This window comes from Arachis ipaensis, chromosome B07 (assembly GCF_000816755.2).
Source record: "Arachis ipaensis cultivar K30076 chromosome B07, Araip1.1, whole genome shotgun sequence".
NCBI classification, from domain to species: domain Eukaryota; kingdom Viridiplantae; phylum Streptophyta; class Magnoliopsida; order Fabales; family Fabaceae; genus Arachis; species Arachis ipaensis.
Window position 1 is genome coordinate 7,871,702 of NC_029791.2, and position 9,266 is coordinate 7,880,967.

At 29.7% G+C, this 9,266-nt stretch overlaps 1 protein-coding gene across 6 annotated transcripts; it reads right to left on the reverse strand.

Moving 5' to 3' along the window:
* On the reverse strand, positions 3,766–8,711 carry LOC107608832 (autism susceptibility gene 2 protein). Of its 6 annotated transcripts, XM_021107220.1 has the most exons (8): positions 8,313–8,708; positions 6,935–7,151; positions 6,806–6,839; positions 6,435–6,725; positions 5,552–5,931; positions 5,038–5,464; positions 4,494–4,607; positions 3,766–3,972 (listed from the first exon to the last, which is right to left on the reverse strand). In XM_021107220.1, the coding sequence occupies exons 5-8, from the start codon at positions 5,877–5,879 to the stop codon at positions 3,798–3,800; spliced, it is 1,044 nt and encodes a 347-aa protein (XP_020962879.1). In that variant the 5' UTR covers positions 5,880–5,931; positions 6,435–6,725; positions 6,806–6,839; positions 6,935–7,151; positions 8,313–8,708; the 3' UTR covers positions 3,766–3,797. The 6 variants fall into 6 exon arrangements, with proteins under 6 accessions (XP_020962879.1, XP_016166059.1, XP_020962878.1 ...); XM_016310573.2 differs by having other exon boundaries at positions 3,767–3,972; positions 5,038–5,931; positions 6,935–7,156; positions 8,313–8,711; XM_021107219.1 differs by having other exon boundaries at positions 3,767–3,972; positions 5,038–5,931; positions 6,986–7,151; positions 8,313–8,710.

A 9,266-nucleotide genomic window follows, 5' to 3' on the forward strand; every position in this document is an offset into this window, starting at 1 on the left:
TTTATTTATTTATTTATTTATTACATAAAAATATCTTTTTTTAAGAAAAAAAGATTTTTTTAAAAAGATGTAAATTGTAACTTCTCGACAAAAGATATTTTTTATTTTTTTAGTACTTTTATTTTTACTATTAGGAATTTGTCAAATACGTTAAAAGATAAAAAAATATCTTTTTTTTTTTATTGAAAAATATCTTTTTTTTAAGATAATGGTACTCAAACATACACAAAATCAAACATTATAGTAATTCTCAGTTACACAAACTAAAGTTTGATTCAAGTACATGTGTTAAAACAAGGAGTTTTCTATGGTAGTGAAAGTATTTCTAGGACATTAGCGTTTATTTTGAGCTTTCTAACTAAAGTTTGATTCAAGTACATGTGTTAAAACAAGGAGTTTTCTATGGTAGTGAAAATATTTCTCGAACATTAGCGTTTATTTTGAGCTTTCTATGTTAGTGAAAGTATTCCAGCGTTTATTTTGAGGTATTGGGATGGAGATGGAAAGATTGAATTATTAGAAATCACTACAAAATAGAGTAGTTTCATACACTTTTGTATTGTTGTAGGTATATAGAATTTGTTTTGGTTTTTCACTATATCTTTCATTCGAGTAAACCAAGAAATAATTCATCGCCATGACTAATGAACTAACAACTAAATCAATCTAACTTAATTAATTTGTGATATGAATTAAAAATTACAAAAATGTTATTGGTACACTAAAATCAGCCACTAATGTATTTGTGAGGAGTAGATCCTCTCCATTGAAAAAAAACTGGATGGTGTCCAGTGTTTAATCTAACCATTCATTATTCTCTTTTTTATTTATTTCTAGTTCCACTTATAGAATCAAAGGTGAGAGATCACACTGTATTCTGTCAAGTATTAAAAAAACTGGAGAGGATCCATTTCCTGTATTTGTGTATAAATACATGTGTGATTTAATTTATTTTCAATGTGTATTTGTATTCGCCAATGAGTTATAGCTCAAATGACATAATCTCCCTATACTCAATTAAGAGATTGCGGGTTTGAGTCTCCTATTTTTGGTAAAAAAAAATGTGTATTTGTATTCCAACATTTTATACTGGTCGCTGATTTTAGTATACACGTAGAATAACTCTTAAAATGAAGTTGTTTAATTAATTTTTTTTATAATAAAAAGTCTTAAAAAATATGACAATGCTATTAATAAAATTCTTATCTTCTATATGGATTAAAAAAATTAATCCTAACAATTAAATTAAATAAAAAATAAAAAAAGTACAAACTAAATAAATAATATAGAGATAAAATAATTTATTTTGTAGATTAAATTAATTTTTTTTATTTTATTATTGATTACTAAATTTTTTTTTTCATCCTCAAACTAAAACAAATTCTAAATTATTTTTCTCTCTAACATTACATATACAATACCTAGTTACGTCACTATATAATATATATAAACATTTAGGCTCTACTTTTTCCAAAAAAATTTTATATAGTAATATTAGTTTAAAACTTTTATTATTGTTTCTATCAAAAGCATTTTACATTATAATTTAATCAAATTTATTACGATGATAAAAAGATGGATATTAAGATATAAATACAAAAATTAACCACACCTTAAAACTATGGCAACATAGAATTATAGGAGGATTAAGTAAAGTAAGCATGTGAGCACATTAATTTAGGACAAATTATTTAAATAAAATAAATGACAATTAAAATTATTTATATATAACTTTTATAGAAAAATTACTTGTATACACTTTTTCATAATTCTATGTAAATTACGAAAATAACAAAAATCACGTCATTTAGCGTAGTTTTCATGCAACACGTGAATGATTAGAAATCACTACAAGGTAGAGCAGTTTCATACACTTTTGTATTGTTTTAGGTATATAGAATTTGTTTTGGTTTTTCACCATATCTTTCATTCGAGTAAACCAAGAAATAATTCATCGCCATGACTAATGAACTAACAACTAGATCAACCTAACTTAATTAATTTGTGATATGAATTAAAAATTACAAAAATATTATTGGTACACTAAAATCAGCCACTAATGTATTTGTGTATAAATACATGTGTGATTTAATTTATTTTCAATGTATATTTGTATTCGCCAATGAGTTATAGCTCAAATGGCATAATCTCTCTATACTCAATTAAGAGGTTGCGGGTTCGAGTCTCCTATCTTTGGTAAAAAAAAATGTGTATTTGTATTCCAATATATATTTTATACTACAATGCTATTAATAAAATTCTTATCTTCTATATGGATTAAAAAAATTAATCCTAACAATTAAATTAAATAAAAAATAAAAAAGTACAAACTAAATAAATAATAGAGATAAAATAATTTCTTTTGTAGATTAAATTAATTTTTTTTATTTTATTATTGATTACTAAATTTTTTTTTCATCCTCAATCTCATAAATAATGTGAAAAAACTAGAAGCACATTAAGAGGGTTAAAAAAAATAAAAATAAAAAAAATCTATCTATTGAATTGGATAATATATTTATTTATTTAGACTAAAAATATTAAAACCATCCCTAATTAATAATTATACATACACTTGACTGTAAAATGAAGGATTGAAGGTGGAATAACAATTTTTACTATTTGGATTCGAGTTCGTACTCATTTATTTTTATTTAAAATAGTAGGTCAATTATAAAAAAATTCAATAAAACAACTTAATTTTAATTCATGTCACAAATTAATTTAGGTTGGTCTAGTTGTTAGTTCATTGAATATTGCAATGGATTAGTTCTTGGCTTACCCAAACTAAAGATAGATAAAAAACCAAAACAAATTTTATATAACCAAAAGCCCAGAACAATACAAAAGAGACACATTAACTGCTGCCTCGAGCAGTTCATGCTTGCTTTACCTTCTTCGGAAACAACTACACCCTACAGCGGTTTACATAGAATTATAAAAAATAAGTGTATATGAGTAACTTTTTTATAAAAGTTGTATATAGATAATTTTAGTTATCATTTATTTTATTTAAGTAATTTGCCCATTAATTTACTTCTTTTTTTTTTAATTTTTGCATTAAAAAAATCGTATTTATTATCACTAATAGAAAAACAATTTTTAACTAAAAAGCAAGCTAAGCAATTATGAAATTCAAGTTCCACTAGGCCAAGCTGGTATCTTTTAACTTGTTCATCACCGCTTGTTTCAATATGAATATTTCAATTATTAATAAAACAAAAATTGCATTTTAAGAAAGAAATTCGGGAGATTTAAAATAAAATAAAATAAATAGATCAGATTATGTGAAAAATAATAAAATAAATTATGCATTGTATAAACTTTATTATTTGGAGTAACATTGGTTGATGGATCATTAGGAACATTACTAAGCTCTTTTGATGAAATTCTTTTCGAAAATAGTTCTTGAAACATATAATAAGGTAAAAAAGCTTTTGCATACAGTGGATATAAATGAAAAAATTCAGTAATACTTTGAGGAATATAAAAGTCGTCTAGTATTGGATATTGATTATCTTCAAATAACTTTTCACTTGTAAAGATTAGTTCATGAGACACATCATCATAAAAAGTATCAACTTGTTCTAATAGAATGATTTATAAAATTCTTCGTATCACCTAGGAAGTTGTGGTAAATAATTTTCACTATTTTCTTGATTCTCCATGCATTGATTGCATTCCATAGTTTAAAAAAAAAAGATGTAGAAAAAACTGAGTCACTTGTATTGTTAAAGAATAATAGTAGAAATTGAATTAGATTAACTAATTGAGAGTAAAGAAATGACTTACAATGATCAAATTACATCATAAATGCTTTTTCTTAACTTTTCTCCTCTAGCTAATCCCTTTTTATGTATAAAATATTTCTGAGCATGACTGGTAATTTGATGATAAGTTTTTGTTTTGACATAATATTTTGAAATTCTTGACCAATTTGTACCTTCTGCTTGATATCCTCTAACAAATAATCTACCAAAACATGATTTTTGAAATAAGTATTAACAAATTTTACACAAAAAATTTTTAAACAAAAACATAAACTATTTAATTAGTAACAATTTTTTTCTTTTTTGGTTTTCAATCCAACCAGAAATGTTATTATGTCAACCACTCAACCATTGTCAAAACAAAACAAATTTAGCAATCAACAAAACTATGCCTCATTTGCAATTGCCTCATTTGCAATTACTTTAGAGCTCTTTCAAATTGCTAGTTATTGATGCACAAGTTAATATGAAAGCTTGGATTAAGAAGAAAGCAATGAAGTGAAGCAGAGTCGGTCTTACAAAAGAGGAATGTTAGACTTATATATTGTAGACAATGTACAACAAGGTAGAGATATATCTAAAACAGGAGAAGTGCTCCTATATGCTAATACTAGTTGCTTCACTTTCTTCTTTTGTGTAAACACCAATATTCAACTAGATAATAGATAAACAAATAAATAAATAAATAAGAGGAAAAAAGAAACATATAATAATAATAAATACCTATGCTCATCTTCAGTCCACCGAGAATATTTCTTTGTATTGTTGGTGTTGACAGATTGGTTTTGTTCCCTTGTTGCTGCCTCCATTGGTGCTGCGGCCGCGACTAGCTCCGCCCTGCCATGATAGAAATAAACAAAATATTTGATAATCAATGAATTTCATATAAACAATATTTTTTTTTTCTCTTCCAAAAAAGAACGATACAAATGTTGTGTCATTTATTAACACCTTGCTGGTACGAAATCGTGTCTTTAGTAGCTGATTCATGCATGTATGTAATTCGAATCCGATTTAGTGCGTAATAGCTTAAATCAAATTTTATCGATTCGATTTATATAAAATGCAATTTGGGACTTTCACGTAGCCTTTTATATTAGAATTGGTTTATTAAAGTAAATTATCCTAAAACTTGTAAGAAAAAAGAAATATAGAATAAGTAATTAAAAAGAAAAAAAGAAAGAAAGAGGAGGAGAGAATGAAAATATGTATCGGCTAAAAATAAATAAAGAAACAAAAAGAGAATAAAAATATGTAGAGTACATACCCGTGATGATGATGATCAGTGTTATAAGGCGGTGGTGGTGGGGTTGTTGTTGTTGCATTGATGATGGGGATGGAGACAGGGTTGTGTTCCAATGTGGTGGCAGGAGCAGCCATTGTCATAGTCATGTTCTCAGATGCAGCAGCATTCAGAGGAGTGTTTGCAGTATAACCGTTATGGATGACATTGATGTCCTTCATCAGCTTCTTGAAGCGTTCTTGCAGTTGCGCCGGGGTCTTTCCAGGGAGACGAGCAGCGATGTTGTGTTGAGCATACTGAAAACAATTGGCAATAACTGACTCAAAGGCTTTGTTCTCCTCCCAAGTCCAGACCTGAGGTTGCATAGGTTGGAGCTGAAGCTGAGACTCAGGTCGTTGATAACCACACACGTCAGCAAGAAACTGCTGAAACTGCTGAGGATGAGGGTGGGACTGAGGCTGAGGCTGAGGCTGAGACCAAGGTGGTTGATAACCACACATGTCAGTGAGAAACTGCTGAGGCTGAGGCTGAGGCTGAGGCTGAGGCTGAGGCTGAGGCTGAGGCTGAGCTTCTGGCAAACACTCAGCAACAACCATATCGAACTGAGGGTGAGACTGATGTGGTTGATAACCACACGTGTCACTGAAAAACTGAGCTACTGTAATCTCCCCTACATCCGGCTGCGGCTTGGGCTGGGGCTGAGACTGAGGCGGAGGCTGTAGCTGAGGTGGTTGATTGCCACCCACGTCAATGGCACACTGCTCTACCATATTCCTTCTATCCGCATCCAAGTCTATCATATCCCAAGGATCTATCATATCCAAAGGATCCATCATTGAGAAAGTACCTAGTTCCTCTTCACTCATTCTTGGCTTCTTGCTTCTTCTTCTTCTTCTTATTAGCTTCTTGCTTGGTTTCCTATTTTTAGATATAGCATTTATATAAGCTTCGGATAGAGTGTGTCACTTTAAATTAGATTATGGAAAAAATAGAAAGTTTTCGTTTTCAAATCCTGTTTCATTTTTGAATTCTATTTTATTTTCCAAATCCTATTCTAGGATGGATGGACCGACATAATGAAGATTCTGAAAGTTATCTATAAACAATAAAAGAAACAGAGTATTTATAAACAAACTGGTTTTCAAAATTAAAAATTAAAAACAAAAGAGTTGACTCGACAAAATTTGTTTAAATAGACTAAACTTTTATTTTAAATAACCATGTATCATTAATCCAACCGTTTAAACTTTAAACTCATTGTATATGGAAAGTGGTGTAAATGTAGAGGGAAAAAATAAAAATAACTGTTAGGATTTGATTCCCAACAATAACTACTCTTTTGTTACTCTTTTAATAGTATATTTTTTTTCACTTTTAACCTTTTAAATCCTGCCTTGAATTTTCCACCCAACTCTTATCACCTTCATCAGAAGAGGGAACTCCAACAGATTTAAGAAGCTGGCCCACAAGTGCGTTGAATTTTCCATTCATTACTTCTTCCATTGCTCTCTGTTTTTCCTCTTTGAACCTATTGCATCCACTTACTTCATCCTTGGAACTGGATCACCCCAGTTATCCTCGTCTTCATCTTCATCTTCATCATTAGGAAGAGAATATTCCATCTCTTCAGCAGAGGATGCGTCCTCATTGTCATTACTGCTTTCTTGGGAATTGTTTTCCATCCCTTTTTGCAATTCCCCATTCGACTCATCCTAATAGAAAAAACAAAATAAGTGTTTGAGAATAGTTAAGTTAAGCATTATACTCACACCACTGTGTGCACTTTTTATACCTGTCGAATGAGTTCATATCAACAGAAAAATCACCTGAAAGATCACATATTGAAGAAAGACTGGGTTACACAAATATCTCTTGGAAATATAAGATTCAAAAAAATAAAGACAGCAGCATAGAAATTTACTTGACAAGGATGAAGTTGGACTAATGTGTGGAGTCGCAAAAGGACTTGTACCATTCAATTTCATATTTTCGCGCTCTAGCTTTGTGGGAACTTTACTATTCAACTTCAAACTACTCTCATCATCCTGTTTCTTCTCATCCACATTTGATCCCATCAAACCAGCACCACAATAATGGCACATACTACACATTCAATAATAAAGCGAAAAGCTTGATTCCTGCTCTGACACAAGAAATAAACTATGTCTTAGTATTGAATTACTTTCAATACTAAATATCCTTCATTCAACTAATTCATGAAAAGAACCAATAAAATTCATCTATTCCTATTTCATTAAAATGTCCTAAGTTCAATTCCAGTTTGCTTCCCTTCTGAGTAATTTAATACTTATCAAATACTATCTATTAAAATGTCGGCATAAAAGAGTTCGTAGTAAAGAATGAAATAGTAAAACACAGATGCTCATTAATCAAGAATAATAATAGAATCAAACAATTGCTTTATCATGCTAATTCTTTCATAGAATACAAAAATAACAAGTGCTACCAGTGCTGTGCTTTTTCAAGGTTTAACAACATTTTTACAACGAGAGAAGGGGATACAAGAAATATAATATGATACCTTTCATAGACCAAACACAAAAGAAACATTCAATCAAGAGGAGCTCCAAACAAAATGAAAAGGCTTTTATTTGGTATTATTTAGTAGATTGATGCAACAGATATAGAAAAGATACAGAACAAATCTGCATCAAGTTGAATCAAACAAAGCTAGGGGAACAGAAAACTTAGTCTCCACCAATGGGTAATTTCTTGGGGGTTGTCAATCTCCAAACAAAAATCCAACAAGAGATACAAGATCAAAAGAATGAGTACAAATAACAGGACTAAATCAAATATTAGACCAAGTGCTACAACTGCAGATTCAAGTATTATGTAACAAAAAGGCCAAAACCAAAGTGGAAAAGTGACTTCAGATGCACATTCTGTCATGCAGGCAACATAACAAAAACCCCAGAATTCAGAATCCGTGATTTTGAATTAGAACTATGAAACAGCAAACACTCTCAACAGCTCTTGACATGGATCAGAGCTGAACGAAGAGGGGAAAGAAATTCCAGAAATTATACATTAACAAAGAAAGAAAAAATAAATTGATAAACCCGCACAAAACTGATCCACAAAAATCAGATGAAGCACCCAATCAAGTCTTCAGTTTTCCAGGTAGAAAATCAAATAAGACCTTCAACATCTTTCCATCTTAGACCAATATTCATCCAGAAAAGTGCCATTTTCAGCTCCAATAAAGGTTTAAAACAATAAACCATAACTTGAAATTTACAAAAAGAAGAAAAAATGACAAGAAATGTAGACCTTACCGTCAAAGCAAAACCAAGAACAAATACATGGATGTGACCCCAAATCAATCTCAGCTCCCAAGCAAAACGGGTAAAAACCCTCTTCAGGAAAAGGAAAAAAAAAAAGTCCACTGTTTTCTCAAATAAGCAAAGAATTCGGTGTACGAAGAGTTGCACAAAACCAGCCCAACTATAAAAAGTTCGAAACTTTTCGGAGGAAACTAAAATGGGTAAGCATCAGAAAGGCGATATCCGAAGAATAGAAGAATTGTTGAAAGAGGTTCAATGAATGAACACAGAAAAGAAAGAAGAAAATAAAAAGAATAATAACAACAAGAAGAAGGAAAAAGCTGACAGAGTGTAAAATGTCAATGAGATTATGAAGAAGGAATAAGAAAGCACAAGAAGAAAACGTTGTTGCTGGGGCCCACCCCTTATTTCCTTGCTTTCAAAGCCCCAAAATATCAGAGTTTTCAAATTTTAAAATTTATATAATTATTTTACTTTTAATTTTTTTTTTTAAATATATATTATATCATCATTTTTACTAATATACCCATTTAATTAAATAAAAAAAATATTTTTTATTTAATTTTATAAAAAGTCTTAAACATCTTTACTTTATTTGATTAGACAAAAATACTCTTGTAAATTAATCAAATTTTAGAATTCAATTAATCCTAATTTTATAGTTTCAAATAATTTAAATAACAAAACAAAAACATATTAAAAAAAAACCAAAAATTAATCTTTCTTCATCTTCTCCAATTCTCCTAATCATTAGTGTCCTCCTCTAAAGCAAAGCAAAACATATAAAAAAAAATAAAAAATCAATTTGTTCTACATCTTCTCCTAATATCATTCGTGCCCCCTCCCCTCTGAAGCACACCAAAACGGCAAAATCCTAGCAATAATTGACTGCATTGATCTCAGTAGCTAGCTAGCCACGGAATTTAAAGAACATAAAAGAGAAGG